The sequence below is a fragment of the Aquarana catesbeiana genome, linkage group LG03, assembly GCF_042186555.1.
Source record: "Aquarana catesbeiana isolate 2022-GZ linkage group LG03, ASM4218655v1, whole genome shotgun sequence".
Taxonomy (NCBI): domain Eukaryota; kingdom Metazoa; phylum Chordata; class Amphibia; order Anura; family Ranidae; genus Aquarana; species Aquarana catesbeiana.
Genome location: NC_133326.1, coordinates 257,866,554 through 257,886,072, shown reverse-complemented (window position 1 = coordinate 257,886,072; position 19,519 = coordinate 257,866,554). Strand labels below are relative to the sequence as shown.

At 41.4% G+C, this 19,519-nt stretch overlaps 1 protein-coding gene across 1 annotated transcript in view; it reads left to right on the top strand.

Annotated features, from left to right (window-relative positions):
- NAV3 (neuron navigator 3) overlaps positions 1–19,519 on the top strand; it is a gene marked incomplete in the record, with an annotated part of 918,952 nt that overhangs the window by 891,887 nt on the left and 7,546 nt on the right. The window contains 1 exon segment of the mRNA XM_073620003.1: positions 10,487–10,690. Coding sequence (XP_073476104.1) covers positions 10,487–10,690 — 204 coding nt within the window.

Here is a 19,519-nt window from a genome sequence, read left to right as displayed (position 1 = left end):
TCTATACAGGGTAGAAATAAAGATAAGCTGTGAATTTACAAATCACCACCAGGTGGCACTTTAATCCAAGTACACAGCTCTGCTAAACTAGCTAAAAACTTCTGAATTTGACAATACAGACAATAGGCAAATACACAGACAAACCTACATTCAGGTTCACGGTAAAAACTATACATCAAATAGGAATGCCAAGCAGGTAAAGTCGGGTGCAGATTTGGAAGTAGAGAATGACAGCAATGCAGAGATAAGTTGTCCTGACTTCTTCTTTTACACTAATCTTACTGAGTTTTATATAACAGAACACAAAAACCTACGTTTGGAATTTAACAAGGAAGCTAACACACTTACTAATTGTTGTCATCATCCATCAATTAGGAAGAAAACTATAACTATATAATAATTAGAAGTAAATTATTATCCTTTAAGACAGACGTGATGATTCAAAAAAGTGCACACCCCATAAAACTATATCAGGAGATCCTAAAGGCCAAAGATTATATATATTAATGAATCCGCGCTTTAGGTATAGGCTAGGCTGCAGCCTCCCCTAAGAAGCCCCAAGAAGGAGCTCCAATAATGTAAAATTTTTATATGTGAGTTGGGGGTGAGTGGCGCTGCTTATGAACTGAAAAGTGATCTAGTAAATCACCCTTCACAGGTGAACATGCCCTGTGGTGAAATGTCACACGTAATCTAGAACAGTATTTGTTGTGTGCTCACAAATTCCACCTATGGCAATTATTGGAACTTATTGTATCCTTGGTGAAATACCATTGTGCATTTATCAATTTCCCACTAGGTGCATTACCAACAATTTACCAACATCTACTATAAACATTTGTATTCCTAAAATGTCCTCTATTAGTTATGAGTGCAATCAGATAAAGTCATAGTTACATAGTTACATAGTAGGTGAGGTTGAAAAAAGACACAAGTCCATCAAGTCCAACCTATGTGTGTGATTATGTGTCAGTATTACATTACATATTCCTGTATATTGCGGTCATTCAGGTGATTATCTAATAGTTTCTTGAAGCTATCAATGCTCCCCGCTGAGACCACCGCCTGTGGAAGGGAATTCCACATCCTTGCCGCTCTTACAGTAAAGAACCCTCTACGTAGTTTAAGGTTAAACCTCTTTTCTTCTAATTGTAATGAGTGGCCACGAGTCTTATTAAACTCTCTTCTGTGAAAAAGTTTTATCCCTATTGTGGGGTCACCAGTACAGTATTTGTAAATTGAAATCATATCCCCTCTCAAGCGTCTCTTCTCCAGAGAGAATAAGTTCAGTGCTCGTAACCTTTCCTCATAACTAAGATCCTCCAGACCCTTTATTAGCTTTGTTGCCCTTCTTTGTACTCGCTCCATTTCCAGTACGTCCCTCCTGAGGACTGGTGCCCAGAACTGGACAGCATACTCCAGGTGCGGGCGGACCAGAGTCTTGTAGAGCGGGAGAATTATCGTTTTATCTCTGCAGTTGATCCCCCTTTTAATGCATGCCAATATTCTGTTTGCTTTATTAGCAGCAGCTTGGCATTGCATGCCATTGCTGAGCCTATCATCCACTAGGACCCCCAGGTCCTTTTCCATCCTAGATTCCCCCAGAGGTTCTCCCCCCAGTGTATAGATTGCATTCATATTTTTGCCACCCAAATGCATTATTTTACATTTTTCTACATTGAACCTCATTTGCCATGTAGTCGCCCACCCCATTAATTTGTTCAGGTCTTTTTGCAAGATTTCCACATCCTGCGGAGAAGTTATTGCCCTGCTTAGCTTAGTATCGTCTGCAAATACAGAGATTGAACTGTTTATCCCATCCTCCAGGTCGTTTATGAACAATTTAAATAGGATTGGTCCCAGCACAGAACCCTGGGGAACCCCACTACCCACCCCTGACCATTCTGAGTACTCCCCATTTATCACCACCCTCTGAACACGCCCTTGTAGCCAGTTTTCAATCCATGTACTCACCCTATGGTCCATGGCAACGCACCTTATTTTGTACAGTAAACGTTTATGGGGAACTGTGTCAAATGCTTTTGCAAAATCCAGATACACCACGTCTACGGGCCTTCTTTTATCTAGATGGCAACTCACCTCCTCATAGAAGGTTAATAGATTGGTTTGGCAAGAACGATTCTTCATGAATCCATGCTGATTACTGCTAATTATATCATTCTTATTACTAAAATCTTGTATATAGTCCCTTATCATCCCCTCCAAGAGTTTACATACTATTGATGTTAGGCTAACTGGTCTGTAATTCCCAGGGATGTTTTTTGGGCCCTTTTTAAATATTGGTGCTACATTGGCTTTCCTCCAATCAGCTGGTACCATTCCAGTCAATAGACTGTCTGTAAAAATTAGGAACAACGGTCTGGCAATCACCTGACTGAGTTCCCTAAGTACCCTCGGATGCAAGCCACCTGGTCCCGGTGATTTATTAATGTTAAGTTTCTCAAGTCTAATTTTAATTCCGTCCTCTGTTAACCATGTAGGTGCTTCCTGTGTTGTGTCATGAGGATAAACACTGCAGTTTTGGTTACTGAAGCCCCCCGATTCACTCGTGAAGACTGAGGAGAAGAATAAATTCAATACCTTTGCCATCTCCCCATCCTTTGTAACCAGATGTCCTTCCTCATTCTTTATGGGGCCAATATGGTCTGTCCTCCCTTTTTTACTGTTTACATACTTAAAGAATTTCTTGGGATTTTTTTTGCTCTCCTCCGCTATGTGTCTTTCATGTTCTATCTTAGCCATCCTAATTGCACCCTTACATTTCTTATTGCATTCTTTATAAATTCTGAATGCTGTGGATGATCCCTCAACCTTGTATTTTTTGAAGGCCTTCTCCTTTGCTTTTATATGCATTTTTACATTGGAGTTAAGCCATCCAGGATGTTTGTTCGATTTTAAATTTATTACCCAATGGGATACATTGGCTAATGCCCTTATTTAATATGCTCTTAAAGCAAACCCATCTCTCCTCCGTATTCTTTGTTCCTAATATTTTATCCCAATTTATGCCTTTTAGCAAGGTTTGTAGTTTAGGGAAGTTGGCTCTTTTGAAATTCAGTGTCTTTGTGTTCCCTTCATGTCTCCTATTTGTGTGATTTATACTGAAACTAATTGACCTGTGATCGCTGTTACCTAAATTGCCCCGTATTTCCACATCTGTTATCAGGTCTGTATTGTTGGTAATCAGTAGATCTAGTAATGTTTTATTTCTAGTTGGTGCGTCTACCATCTGACCCATAAAATTGTCCTGCAAGACACTAAGGAACTGGCGAGCCTTAAATGAATGCGCGGTTCCCTCCGCCCAGTCTATGTCTGGATAATTAAAATCCCCCATTATGATAACACTTCCCATCCTTGCTGCTAATCCAATTTGTGATAGGAGATCCTTCTCCACTTCCTCCCTCAGGTTAGGGGGCCTATAGCATACTCCCAGTATTATTTTCCCCTTAGCTTCATCCCTTTGGAGCTCTACCCATAAAGATTCCACCTCCTCCCTAGCCCCCTCAGTGATGTCATCTCTCACATTCACTTGTACATTATTCTTGATATATAGGCATACCCCTCCCCCTTTTTTTACCCTCTCTATCCTTGCGGTATAGGGTATACCCTTGAATGTTTGCCAGCCAATCATGAGAGCTGTTGAACCAGGTCTCTGAAATTCCCACAAAATCCAAATCCTCCTTGTACAACAGTATCTCTAGTTCACCCATCTTGTCCGCCAGGCTCCTGGCATTGGTGAACATGCCACATAGTTTAGACCGGTCGCATATTGTCCTCGTATTGGGTGTTTCAAGATTGCAACTTGGACTTGCTACTATACTCACCTTGTGTTTTTGTGCTTTGGTTAACCTACCACTAATGCCCCCAATACTACCCTCTGGAATATCTTCCGCGCTGGCTATCACTGTCTCTGGACCCTCCCCCCATCGCCTAGTTTAAAAACCCCTCTAACTTTTTGGCCATCTTCATTCCCAGCAGATCTGCACCCTCCTCATTTAGGTGCAGTCCGTCCCTTCTATAGTACCGGTTACCGACTGAGAAGTCGGCCCAGTCCTCCAGGAACCCAAACCCCTCCTTACTACACCAGCTCTTCAGCCACTTGTTTACTTCCCTAATCTCCCTCTGCCTCTCTGGTGTGGCTCGATGTACCGGTAGTATTCCTGAGAACACTACCTTGGAGGTCCTTTTCCTCAATTTAGCTCCTAAGTCCCTAAAATCGTTCTTTAGGACACTCCATCTGCCTCTGACTTTGTCATTGGTGCCAACGTGCACCATGACAGCCGGGTCTTCCCCAGCCCCTCCCAGTAATCTGTCCACAAGATCCGTGATGTGCCGAACCCGAGCGCCCGGTAGACAACATACTGTTCGGCGCTTCAGGTCTTGGTTACAGATTGCCCTCTCTGTCCTTCTAAGAATTGAGTCCCCTACCACCAGAATCTGTCTTTCCTTTCCCTTTGCTGCCCCCCCACTCTCACTGGAGGAGTTCTTCCCCTGGCAGCTAGGAGAGTCCCTCATCTCCAGCACTGCTGGTCCCTGACTGGTTACACCAATGTCACTCAATGGAGCGTACTTATTGGGATGCTCCAGTCCTGGATCGGCCTCCCTGGCACTTCCCCCTCTACCCCTCCTGACTGTCACCCATCTACTCTTTGCTAGTGCCTGCACCTCTTTGTCTCCACCCGCCTCTGTGATGGCCCCTGCCGGCACCTGCCGTGTACGTTCCTGGCTCACCTTTAGTATGGAGGGACTTCTCAGTGCTGACAGTTGCTTCCCCAGATTCAGAACCTGGGCTTCCAGGGAAACAATGTGCTTACATTTTGCACAGCAGTATTCGCCCTCGATCGGATGATCAAGGAACGCATACATGCGGCAAGATGTACAAAGAGTCGCCTCTCCACACCCGCCGGGCATCGTACCTATTAAATTTAGTGAGGATTTGGGGATTTTACCCTGTCCAAATTACCTAACAGCTAGCTTCCTGGCACTAATACTCAAGACAATACACAGGTACACGACAAGACAATACACAGGTACACAATACACAAGTACTAACGATCCACACACACTACTCAGACAACACTCAGATACTCACACTACACAGGTACTATGACCCCTGTTATAACCTCCTGTTTTAAACTCTTGTTTTTAACTCCCACTTAATCCAGCTCCACTTACACCAAGCTCCACAGCTTCAAACTGAGCACGCTCAGACTGAGTCCTACAACAAGTTAAATAGGCACCTGTGAGCAATTAACCACACCCCTTAATTGATAGACTGATGAAACCAAGAAAAAAAAAAAAAGCTATTTAAAAAGTGACAGCAAAAGGCAAATTAAAAACTAAAAGGAAAAGTCCCCAAAATGCAACCCAGCAAACACCAACAGACAGCAAACACACACCAACAGACAGCAAACACCAACAGACAGCAAACACCAACAGACAGCAAGACTTGTATACTCTAACACTTGTTTTTAACTCCCACTTAATCCAGCTCCACTTACACCAAGCTCCACAGCTTCAAACTGAGCACGCTCAGACTGAGTCCTACAACAAGTTAAATAGGCACCTGTGAGCAATTAACCACACCCCTTAATTGATAGACTGATGAAACCAAGAAAAAAAAAAAGCTATTTAAAAAGTGACAGCAAAAGGCAAATTAAAAACTAAAAGGAAAAGTCCCCAAAATGCAACCCAGCAAACACCAACAGACAGCAAACACACACCAACAGACAGCAAACACACACCAACAGACAGCAAACACCAACAGACAGCAAGACTTGTATACTCTAACACTTGTTTTTAACTCCCACTTAATCCAGCTCCACTTACACCAAGCTCCACAGCTTCAAACTGAGCACGAGTCCATCTCATATAATGGTTTATGACCACACTGAGAGTGATCAGATGAAATCCACCTCATACAATGGTTTGTGATCGCACTCAAAGTGGTAAAGCGTCTTGGGTGCTTCACTGAGCACTGTGCAAAAACCGAAAGATAATAAAAATAGAAAATATATATGTAAATAGGCAGTCCAGTATTAAAATCATTAACACAATTTTTCTGGTGACTTGTGCAATATTTAAAGTGACTTGTGCTTGTGCTTGGTTCCAATCCTTATACCAAAGTGATAAAGTGACTGTTGTGCTTCCCCTTTGGATCCCTACTCACCAGATCCTGGCACCCCTGCAGAGGCAAATCGCATGTGGTGAGTGTGCGGCAGCTGCTGGACCGATCGTTCCCTCCTGTAGCTCGCCTTGGAAAAGCCAGAGCCTCCAGGCCCTCTAGGGACAATCTCTGATATACTGTTATCATTGGGTGGGGTGGTAATGATTTCCTTCTCTATGACCCCGAAAGTGTGTCCTCATATAGAAAAGAGATGGGCTCAAATAGTGTAATTCCGGATAATACTTTTATTACAAAAATCAATTCCTTAAAAACTATTTTTCTTTAGATAAATGGGTGGTAAACACCAGCCCGAATCCGCTTTTAAAAAAGGAGTGCTCCAGGTCAGCGCGCGTTCCACCGAGCGGAGCCCCCTACTCTCATCCACCCCAGTGGTTGAATCGGGAATTGCTAGGGAGTTGCCCGGGGATTACCAGCCAGCAGCTAGATTTACTCTTTGCAATCCAGATATTACCTGCTAAACCCAGACCTTCCCTAGAGATGGGGGTTATGGGGATCAAGGATCTATAAGGGACACGTCTGGATGAGCTGAGTATACCCCAGGCACAGCAAATAATTCATTGCTGTGTGTAGTGTTAGTGAACTCCTACATTCCATAAATTGTTTGGTGACTACCAACCTTCACCAATGCTTGTCCACAACCTTATTACCCTAATACCCCCTGGGACAACCAAACTCCTGTTGCTAAAAGGGGGGTTCCCAGATGTACTTTGAGATCAAGGGACAAATTGTGGAAGCCATGGTGGTCCAATGTGCGCAAGATTAATTACCAACTAGAGTGGTATTAAGTACCGTCCCTACTCTTTTAGAGTGTTTGAACTGTGTATCCATAAATTCCTCCATGGAGCATACAAACATGTTCTGGACCACCATGGCTCTCACAATTTGGCCCTTAATCTCAGAGTACATCTGGGAACCTCCCTTTGGTAACAGGAGTTTGGGTGTCCCAGGGAGTATTAGGGTATTAAGGTTGTGGACGAGCAGTGGTGAAGGTTGGTAGTCATCAAACCAATTATGGAGTGTAGGAGTAGAGAATGCTATGCAACATCTGTGTATAGCCCATGGATGAAGCTATGTATACACAGTTCAAATACCTCACCAAGAGTATAAGATCCTATAGACATGTTTGTATGCTCCATGGAGGAATTTATGGATACACAATTCAAACACCCTACCAGAGTAGGAACGGTAATTAAGCTTGGGCACATTGGACCACCATGGCTTCCACAATTTGGCCCTTAATCTAAATGATGTGAGATGTACTAAGATGGCACCACCTCAGACGACGTCCAATGATGAAACGCGTAAGACTGAGCTACGCACACACACACGTCGCTTCTGGTTTAGCAAGGCTCTGCTCGATGGAATGCACACTGACCTAGACCAATAATTTTTTAAAAGCGGATTCGGGCTGGTGTTTACCACCCAGTTATCTGTTTTTAAGGAATTGATTTTTTTAATAAAAGTATTATCCAGAATTACACTATTGAAGCCCATCTCATTTCTATACGAGGACACACTTTCGGGGTCATAGAGAAGGAAATCATTACCACCTGACCCAGCAATAACAGGATATCGGAGCTTGCCCCTAGAAGGCCTGGAGGCTCTGGCTTTCCCAGGACGAGCTACAGGAGGGAACGATTGGTCCGGCAGCCGCCGCACACTCACCACATGTGATTTGCCCCTGCAGGGGTGCCAGGATCTGGTAAGTAGGGATCCAAAGGGGAAGCACAACAGTCACTTTATCACTTTGGTATAAGGATTGGAACCAAGCTCAAGCACAAGTCACTTTGAATATTGCACAAGTCACCAGAAAAATTGTGTTATTGATTTTTATACTGGACTGCCTATTTACATATATATTTTCTATTTTTATGATCTTTTGGTTTTTGCACAGTGCTCGGTGAAGCACCCAAGACGCTTTACCACTCTGAGTGCAATCACAAACCTTTGTATGAGGTGGATTTCATCTGATCACTCTGAGTGTGGTCATAAACCATTATATGAGGTGGACTTTATCTGATTGCACTCATAACTAATAGAAGACATTTTAGGAATACAAATGTTTATAGTAGATGTTGGTAAATTGTTGGTAATGCATGTAATGGGAAATTGATAAATGCACAATGGTATTTCACCAAGGATACAATAAGTTCCAATAATTACCATAGGTGGAGTTTGTGAGCACACAACAAACACTGTTCTAGATTACTTGTGACATTTCACCACAGTGCACGTTCACCTGTGAAGAGTGATTTGCTAGATCACTTTTCAGCTGATATGCAGCGCCACTCACCCCCAACTCATATATATACGTTTTAAAGGCTAAAGATATCTCCTACATATTACAGCGTGGAAAGGCAGAAAATTCATACAGTTTGGGCCCAAAAAGCACAGCTTCATATCCCCAACCACATTTTTTGTGATTTTAGTTCTTAACTGCTAGGCTTGTATAAAAACTCTGGATGAAAACAAGGAGCAAAAGGGTCATCACTATTATGGTAATATACTCAAACACTTTGCACATTTCTTGGCTTTTTGAACAGCTAAAAGGAGAGTAGTTTCACATGTTTGCAAATAGCTTTCAGAAGAAGATTGTGTTTTTCTCTAAAATATCCTATTATACTGAGCTTAGTGGTAAATGAAAGGGCTCTTCTCTTAAATAAGCCACATTACGAAATTCTTTGATGACCTAATAAAGACATTCTGACTCCTTTTTACATCTTCCAATCTATACCAATGTTGATTTCAGCTTTGCCATCTTTGAGACTCATGACAAATGTCCTAAGGTATCATCAAAGGGAAGATAGCTATAAAATATGCTGTAACTTGTCTCTAAAAAATATGCTCTGCTTTCAAGGATTATTATGCAACATTATATGAGAAGGATCTAAACACCTGTCTTTTTTATTACATGCTTTCTTTAAGGTCACTGCAGAAAACAAAAGGATATCAATTACCGTTTGTAGAATAAAAGTTTTTAGCTATAGGAAAAGGGTTATTTAACATAAGTGCTGTGAAAGTGTTGTATAGTCACAAGAATTTACTTTAGTGGACCCAGTAGACACCTTAAAAAAATAAAGTTTTTATTAAAACAAAAAATATGATGATTTAAAATGTTACTACCCTGGACCCTGCATTCACTATATCTGGTCTTCCACAGTACACAGAACATGAAAATGCAATGGTTTTAGTAAATATAAACTGATAAATATGTTTTCTTATCAGCAGTTAGAGCAGTCTTGTGGCTTCTATCAGTGTCCAGCCGAGCACTGGTTAAAGCTTGGAGGTGTTCCCATTCTCCTCTGATTGTCCTATGAGGCTGCAGGACTCCTAACCCTCTGTACAGTGCTGATTGGCCCTGTGCTGATCACATGCACCCTCCAAAGAAAAAAAAAAATTCTCTAGCGATACATACCAAACTGAGCACGTGCAGCTTGCCCCCAAGGCTCTGCACTATCAGGAGATGGATTGGGGACTGTGGAAGAAGAGAAGGAACAGAGAAGACAGGATGAAACAGTTTTTACAAAGTGTAGAGGATTAACCCCTTAGGGTCTACAGTCTGTTGTGGGTTTAGTAACACTTTAAATCAGTATGTTGATCCTGTTATTTATAGGTTTACCATTTTGAGTTCAGGAAGGCTTTTTTTCTCTTTTAAACCAAACTAGCACAAGCTGTAATATTGGGGAGGATTTACGTTGCTCTGGATCCCTCTGGAGGATTTAGATGTTTGTTTGGGATTTTTGTGTTCCTAATAGGATTAACCATGATTTACATAAGATTTTATTCAACCAAACTAATCTGTGTAACCATTAAAGTGTAACTAAAGGCAAAGCTTCTCATTTTGGACTAAAGGCAAAGCTTTTCACTTTGGATAGATTAAGGGAGGGTTACAACCCTTGTCAATTTTTCCAAAATTAGGAAATTCTGGTGTGTCACCAGAGTCACCAGAACTAGTCTCCCTATTGGAAGATTTCCCCTCTATATCTGTTCTGGGGACAACCCAGAATTTGGGATTTTCTTTCTCTTTTACTGATAATGATAAACAGAACAAATAGAGAGAGCGAATCTCCCTAACAGAGTCAGACAATCCCTTCCACACTTTTCAAAATAAAAAAAAAGGTTTGCCTTTAGTTACACTTTGAATTATGTAAAGGGTAAGGATTTACAGTGACCGGTTTGACCTGTGAGAACTGAGCTTGTAATGGTCTGATGGCAAGTGTGTTTGTGCAAAACATTACAAGAGTTAATGCGCAGCTGAACTATGTTTCATGTATACAGATGTATGGTAAACAAGCTCCTTGGGAAGACCCAACAAAATGGATAAAGGACACATTCCCTTGGCATACTGCTTCATCTCAACGTGAATGTCCTGCCTTACTGCAGTTGCGGCCAGAAGATGTAGGGTATGATGGATATGCCACTGCCAAAGAAGTATCAACATCCAAAAATGTACCAGAAAATGACAAAGATGGTGACCCCTTGGTATGTTGCCTAGTAAAAGTATTTTTTTTTCTAAATATTTAAAAAGTTTTGTTATATTAGAACTAGTAACAGTGCTTTCAAAAGAAAAGACAATGTGTGAAAAAAACGTCATTTGTCAGCAATTCAACAGAAATCGTGTGATTACAAAATGACATCTCATTCTATTCAAATGGTACATCAACACATTCAACTTGAATATTATGCAAAGACACAACAATTTCAGAACGTTCTTGTTAATGCCCAGTTTTGTATACACAGCTCAAGGTAAAATAATGATAGCTACAAAACACCTTTGTTACATATAATTCTTTATCTAATGTCAGTCCAATACAGACTAGTCTCGGGTGACTAGAAGTGTTCACTGATTTTAGTCCCTGCTAATTATATAGATCTCAGTGGCAGCAATTACCATAGTTACCATAGTGTAGCTAAGGATTCCTATACTGGGGATGATTTACTAAAACTGCGGAGTGCAAAACCTGGTGTAGCTGTACATGGTAGCCAATTAGCTTCTAACTTTAGCTTGTTCAATTAAGCTTTGGAAAAAAACCTGGAAGCTGATTGGCTACCAAGCACAGCTGCACCCGATTTTCCACTCTCCAGTTTTGTAAATCAACCCCACTGTGTATTTTCTCAGTGGTATTCTTAGAATAGACTTCTTTTGGATGCAGCTGAAGAAACAATCAGTGGTTCTACCATTAGGCTCTCATTACAATTTTGCACAACACATTATTTTCCTAAATCTCCATGTTTCCAGTCTATATTTTACAGTATATCAATGGTCCTCTAAGAACTAGAAGTTGTATTGTTGTTTTAGTTGGTGTTTGAACTCATATTATATGTAAATTAATAACTGTTTGTTCCAGATAACTATACTTGTGGGCAGGCAAATAAGGCACAGTTGTATGACAGTGTTGTCACTTGTGGGATGTGATAAACCACATCGAATGATTTTGGGTAACTAGCATGATTATCAAAATAAATCTAGGGGATGGATATCTGTAGCCAATTTATAGTTTTCTGATGATGAAATATAGACCTGTGTTACACTGTATATAAGGAGTTAAGTTTAAGATTCAGTAATGAATAGATCGTATAAAATTTAGAAACAACATTTGGATATTTAACACCTTCCCACCTGGCCTATAGCAAAATGATGGACGGGCAGTGGCTTCACCATTCTGAGTGGATGTCATAAGATGTCCTCTCAGAAAGAGCTGCTTCCGTGGCCACAGGGCCGCGCAACAGCACGATCTGTCACTGGCCGGACACAGCCGATGGCTGATCAGAGTACCGGGTCGCTGCTGGTACCATATGACCGCTATGACCAATCACAGCAGGTCACATGACAGTTGTAAACAATGGATGGCTTCCTTTCATGCCATCCATTGTGTGCAATTGTGTTGCTAGATGTGATTGGTCAATGTCAATTGGCTGTGATTGGTCAATGTGATCACATGGTACAGACAGGGCCAATCACAGCCCACCTGTAATATGTGATTTCTTTTGACTAATCACAACAAAACAAACTAAATGAATCAGTTTCATTCAGTAAAATGCTTGCTTTTGGCAATCTAATGCACTGCTATAAGCAATCATATTGTGTAAACAAAAAGAAAAATCTTTATCACTTTTCCAGAGTAGTACAATGTTACTATAGTAACATTATATTGCTCTGGTCACAGTGTGTTAAAAAAATCGTAAAAAAAATAAAAAGTAAATATTGAAATTTTTATTTTTTTTGTACTGTCACCAGTCAGTGTCCCTGACCACTGCCATACCAGTTGTATGATGATGATATACTGCACTGCACTGTAAATTTTTTCAATTTCTTAAATTTCCCAAAAATTATGACAAAAAGTTACAACTTCAAAAAACCTGCAATGTCTCTTACTAATCATCTGAGGGGTATTTGTACTGCCCTGGAATTTTAGGGCCTCATGAAATGAGATAGTCCATCAGGACATCAGGATTGATCAATTTTCAGATATATACAGTACTATAGTTTGGAGACTATATAACTTTCCTGCAGACTAAATAATATACACTGATTTGGGTTATTTTCACCAAAGAAAAGTAGCAGAATACAGAATAAAAAATGTAGTGGTGATTAAATACCACCAAAAGAAATCTTTAGTTGTGTGAACAAAATGATAAACATTTAGTTTGGGTACAGTGTTGCATGACCGTGCAATTGCCATTTAAAGTGCGACAGCGGTGAAAGTTGAAAATTGGCCTGGGCAGGAGGGGGGTAAAAGTGCCCTGTATTGATGCGGTTAAAGTGTGGATATGCATGAAATGTTACTTTATTTTTTAACTTCAGATCCACGCTATAGTTGAATGACGGCTACAGCGCAGAACTGCTTTGCCGGGAGGGCGTCTATTGACATCCTCCCGTGCCAGAGCGGCCTGCGCGCCTCCTGCATTGAGTGTGTGGCGCGCTCTGTGATCAGCGAGTCTACGAGAGCTGATCAATGACAGCTGATCATGTGATGTAAACAGAGCCAGTAATCGGCTATTTTTCCTCCTCGTGCTGACAGCGTGAGGAGAAAAAAGAAAGCCGATCACCGGCAGCCGTGAGAGGGACATTAGTTCTGATCATGGAGAGCTGCCGCCAGCTCCTCAGTGCTCACCTGTGCCACACCTGTGCCTCCTAACAGTGCCACCTAACAGTAGACAACAGTGCTGCCTACCAGTGCCCACCGGTGCCACCCATCAGTGCCCATGCCACCTATCAGTGCCCACAGTGCCACCTATCAGTGCCTACAATCAGTGCCTCATCAACAGTGCTGCACATCAGTGCCCATCAGTGTCACCTACCAGTGCCCATCGGTGCCACCCATCAGTGCTAACCCATCGGGGCTCATCAGTGCCATCTTATCAGTGGCCATCAGTGCCACCTTATCTGTACCCATCAGTACCGCCTTATCTGTCCCCATCAGTGCCGCCTTATCTGTGCCTATCAGTGCTGCCTTAACTGTGCCTATCAGTGCCCATCAGTGCAGCCTAACAATGCCCACCAGTGCCGCCTCATCAGCACATATCAATGAAGGAGAAAAATTACCTGTTTGCTAAATTTTATATCAAACTATGAAACATGATTTTTTTTTCAAAATTTTCCATCTTTTTTTGTTTGTTTAGCAAAAAATAAAAATCCCAATACCACCAAAAGAAAGCTCTATTTGTGTGAAAAAAATGATAAAAATAAAAATTTTGGGTACAGTGTTGTATGACCGCACAATTGTCATTCAAAGTGCGTCAGCGCTGAAAGCTGAAAATTGGTCTGGGCAGGAGGGGGGTTTAAGTGCCCAGTAAGCAAGTGGTTAATCTTGAATTTGGCTTTCTGCTGTTTCAAATAGTGCAGTCAATTGCATAACATGTGATATCCTGTTTCTAAACATTGTGTTTTCTCACCATATGTTCTAGGTGTTTTTAAGACATGACAGTGTTGTATCTTTTTTCATGGTGCATTTTACATTTTTGCTTCAATTTAACTGTAGTGTTTTTCACAATAAGCTGGGCATATTCTCAAAGAAAGCTATTTCATCAAGCCTGTTCCACCAAGGAAAATGTGGATTTCTTTATCTAATTAAAATGATAGTTTTATTCCAGATGCCTGGCTCTGATTGTATTATCATTGTTCATGTGAAAGGTTTTATCTCTTTCAATAGAAAAATACACATGCAGCTTCTTTGAAGGGATAATGCATTATCAACAGTCACATGGGTGTCCTAGATTTGAATCTGGAACAGCCAGCATGTTATCATCACTTACTTTGATTTTTCTTTGCATTATCCATGTGCCGTGCTCTGGAATCTTAAAAAAATGCATATTTTGGCAGTTTTCATAGAATAATGCTTATGACACTTCTCAAGCTGTCAAATCGTATTGTTAATTGTACCATCTAAATACTCACTATGTATTTAAAGTTTGCTAATTATATTTACAACAGCTGTCTCCCTATACTTGCAATGGTTCAGAGTTTTGTTTTTCTTAAAGTGTGATTTCATATTTAAATTGTAGCCCTCTTTAGGTGAGCTGGACTTCAGGAAATTCCTAGGATACTCTTTCTCCTTAAAGTACATATAAACTGCCCAAAAAACCCAAACATGTAATATATTGCAGCTTATTCTTGGGTGACAACTCACTCAATGTACTATATAAATGGGGGGCCTGCATTGTCACTCTCCTTATCTGTATTACATAGAGAGGTGGTGCTCTGTAGTTCACAAAAGATTTTGAGGCATCAGCTTAATGTTCAAGAAAACTGGATTTATGGCAAGAGCAATTGGTATTTTTCTGTTCTTGCAAAAAATGTTCTTGCCTGAAAAGGAAAGTGCAGAAGCATACACTGTATAAGGATTGGTAAGCGATCAGCAACTATTTTAATATTTTTGACAACTCCCTAACCGCCCCCCCCCCCCCCCCCGATCTCCTGCACATTCCAATTGGCCAGTAAAGCCGCCCATCACAGTCATGGGTCAAAAGAAATGTGCGAGTGGATATTTTTTGAAAGCTACCCAAAAGTGTCAGACCTTGTCAGGACAGCCTGGAATTCAGCCATATCAGGAAAATATAAAAGGCTGCTGCAGATTATTTATAACGTATATATGTAGCGATGTATTGCCACTAGTTACTAACATCCACTATATCACCCTGCTGCCCAACCTCTATATATCACATCCGAGACAATGAACAGTCATTTGCTTTGTTTTGTTTTTGTTTATTGGGGGGTATAACTTGGTTGGGGGAAAAGGGTATATGGGATGCCCATAGATCAAATTACTTTGCCCTCATATTTATAGATTATAACTTAATTTGAGCCTGAAGAAATGATGTATAACATCTACAGTCTTTTCCCTGCATCACCATGCAGATTATTGCTCCTCCTCTGCGTAACTCCTGCAGACTCTTGCTCCCAGGAACACCTCATCAATGACCGTGTAAAGATGAGGACTTCACCCATGACTAAGGGTGAAGCTCCGAAGAATCCTTCCCTCCTGCACAAACTTATACTGTAGCACATTAGTTTCTTGTCACATCTTCTTCTGTATGCAAAAGATTCCACTCTGAATAGTCTCTAATGCTGACTCTGATTGGTTGCTGCTACTAGGCCAGAGGTTTGCAGTACCTCTCCCCGGAGGCCTAGTAGGTTAATAGCATGTGCTAAATGGTGGACTACTGTTCCCAGCTAGCCCAGCTTGCAAATCCTGTGCCCTTGGGCCGCATCGATTTGACACTATTCCCCACAGTCTCTCTTCTGATCCAGGACTCCTCATCAATGACCGTGTAATAATGAGGACTTCATCCATGACCGTGTAAGGATGAAGTTCCCTCACAGACTTCCTGGCATGTCTCTACATCCAGCCCTCCACTTTGGTACACTCACCAACCTTTCTCTGCCCCGAGTCCATGGTGAAGAACTTAACCGGACCGTACGTTCCGACAGCTTCTCCTGCCCCTCTGCTCCAGGAACTCCTCATCAATGACGTGTAACGATGAGGACTTCACCCATGACCGTGTAAGGGTGAAGCTCCCTCACAGCTCTCCCGGGCCTCCTCCCATGATCGGCGTACCCCCCCAGATGGGGGTGCCCTCCTGCTTCTGTCTAGTACTCCATTCTTCACTTCTCCCGGCAGACAACTCCCGCCAGTGGCCTGTAACCTCAGCTTATATGGGAGGCCTGCCTCCTGCCAATTCCAGTTGGGGATTGGTCAGGGCTCCTCACATGAGCTGCCTGTCACTCCAGTTCTAGGCCCTGCTCCTCTTCCAGAACATTCTCCCTGGAAGCAGGGGAGGTGCCTCAGAACTAGAGAAGAGGTAGGCACACCCACTGCTACACTAACCACTCCCTGCCCCCAGATCAAAACAAACAAGCCTAGCTTGCAGCATAGGCCTGCTTACGTTTGCCTGTACTGACAGTTCCTCACTGACAGTTGCCTGTACTGACAAAAATCCTCACTTATGGTAGAGGGTGCTACATACAAATATTGTTTCAAAGGTTATGACTACCCTGATTGAAAGGTTATTACTACCCTGATTTATTTTTATTAGCTATTGGTAAGAATTAAGACATTTTCAACAGATTCTTTTTCACATAGGTTTATGGAAGTATATTTAAATAATGATTACTCTTTATAAATCATTCAACTCTTTCCAACATGCTAAAAATAAAATGCAACCAACTGCCCCATTGTGATTTATGAGAATTTGTAATACAAGAACTCCTTAAACTGAAATGCATTGTGGGTTAGCCTAAATCAAAGGCAGTACAAGAAAAACAGAAATGGAAGGTGCGCACACCTAGTGCATTACCAAAGATAATTTAATAATAAAAATATTTTATATAAAAGTGGGTACCCCATGTTCTGTGCATGTCCATGCATTGTTTTTATGGCCTTTTGTCAGTTGCATTTTATGAGTACCCACTTTTATATTTTGTATAAAACATTTTTATTATTAAATTATCTTTGGTAATGCACTAGGTCTGCGCGCCTTCCATTTCTATTCTTCTTGTAGTTCCTTTCGGATTACATGATCTGAGGAAGGCAGCATCCACCCAGTTTTGGATACCATTATATACCTTTCACGCCACCATTTTATCTGACATCTGTTACTCCACACCTTGGAAGACCTATTAGCGCTGGAAGTGACTGTTTTTTAAATCAAAGGCAGCTATAATTGAATAACATGTGTATGTTACCAACACCTCTCCATTCTAGAAAATAGCTGTATTTTACATCTACAGTAGCTAATTAAAATTTCACATTGCACCAGAATGATTTAAGAATGTTCAACCTATCCAATAATGGTAAAATGAGCCTTAAAAATACCTTAAAATTATAGAAATGTGTTCAGTTCCATTCTCTTAATTTAGTTGGTTACCCCAGGAATATGACAAGATATCCATAATGTTTTCATAACAAGGATACACATCTTTGCAAGCTTTTTCCTAAAGGGGGGTTACAGATCTTGAACTTTCAATGTCAAGTCTAACGCTAACTTTAACCACTTCAGCCCCGGAAGGATTTACCCCCTTCCTGACCAAGCCCTTTTTTGGGATACAGCACTGCGTCGATTTAACTGACAATTGCACGGTCATGTGACGTTGTACCCAAACAAAATTGACGTCCTTTTTTTCCCACAAATAGAGCTTTCTTTTGGTGGTATTTGATCACTTCTGCGGTTTTTATTTTTTGCACTATAAACAAAAAAAGCGACAATTTTGAAAAAAAAACATTTTTTACTTTTTGCTATAAAAAATATCCTCAAAAAATATATATAAAAAAAAATTCTTCCACAGTTTAGGCCAATATGTATTCTTCGACATATTTTTATTAATAATTTTTTTTATTAGTAATGGCGGAGATCTGCAATTTTTATCATGACTGCAACATTGCAGTGGACAGATCGGACACTTTTGACACTATTTTGGGACCATTGGCATTTATACAGTGATCTGTGCTATAAAAATGCACTGATTACTGTGTAAATGTCACTGTCAGGGAAGGGGTTAAACACTAGGGGGCGATCAAGGGGTTAACTGTGTTACCTCAGCATGTTCTAACTGTAGGGGAGATGGACTCATTAGAACATGACAGAGATCACTGCTCCCTATCACTGGGAGCAGTAGATCCCTGACATGTTGCTAGGCAGAACAGGAAAATGCCTTGTTTACATAGGCATCTCCCCGTTCTGCCTCTCTGCACTACGTTCGCAGGCCACCGGCGGACATCGAGTCCGTGGGATCCGCGGGCACACTCCCATGGCGTGCGCACCACCGGCAGCGTGCGCGTGCCTGCTAGCTGCAGATGACGCAGCTGCGTGTGGATACATTGTTTTGTGCACCAGGGGCACTTTGCCGACGTGTATCGTGTGAGCCGGTCAGCAAGTGGTTAAATAAACTAAAGAATCACCAGAGTCATAGTTTTGTTGCTGTTTTCAGTTATAAATCCTTTTGACTGCCCACAACATCTCTTTTAGATAAGCATCATATCTGTGTGTAATAATAGCAATTTTAGTTTATTTGTCCCATTGATAAAAGGTTGTGCAACTATGGAATATACAAAATCTTTAATATCTCTTTTTAATTCTAGATTGGGTGAGTTTTTTGCACATATTCAAGACAGAATGGGGTTGATTTACTAAAACTGGGGAGAGCAATCTGCATCTGGTGCAGTTCTGCATAGAAACCAATCAGCTTCCAGGTTTTTTTAGTCAAAGCTTAACTGAACAAGCTGACAATAGAACCTAATTGGTTACCATGCACATCTGCACCAGATTTTGCACTCTTCAATTTTAGTAAATTCACCCCAATATGTTTTTATGTAAAAAAGTAGCATAATTGGTACAAATTGAGAGACATGTTATACTTACCTGCTCTGTTCAGCCCCCTCTTCTCAGGCCCCCCACTGGCACTCCTTGCTCCACCTCTACAGTGATTGCCCCCATAGAATGCAACTTTCTAGGGGGGCACTTTTGTGGGCTCTCTCCCGAGCTGCCCTGTCTGTGTCGGCCTCGCCCCCTGCTCGATCATCACAGAATTTGATTGATAGCAATGAGAGCTCAGGTAAGTAATAGGGGGGACTGGGGGAATCCTCTGGCACCAAAGGTTTTTTTACCTTAATGCAGATAATGCATTAAAGAGATTGTAAAGTCAGAAGGTTTTTTATTTTAATGCATTATATGTATTAAGAAAAAAAGCATTTTGTGTGCAGCAGTCCCCCTTAGCTCCCCTAAGACTTACCTGAGTTCCCTCCCTGTCCCGCGATTTCCACGAGTGTCTCAGCCAGCCAAGATTCTCCTTCCTGATTGCCAGCAACGGCAGCC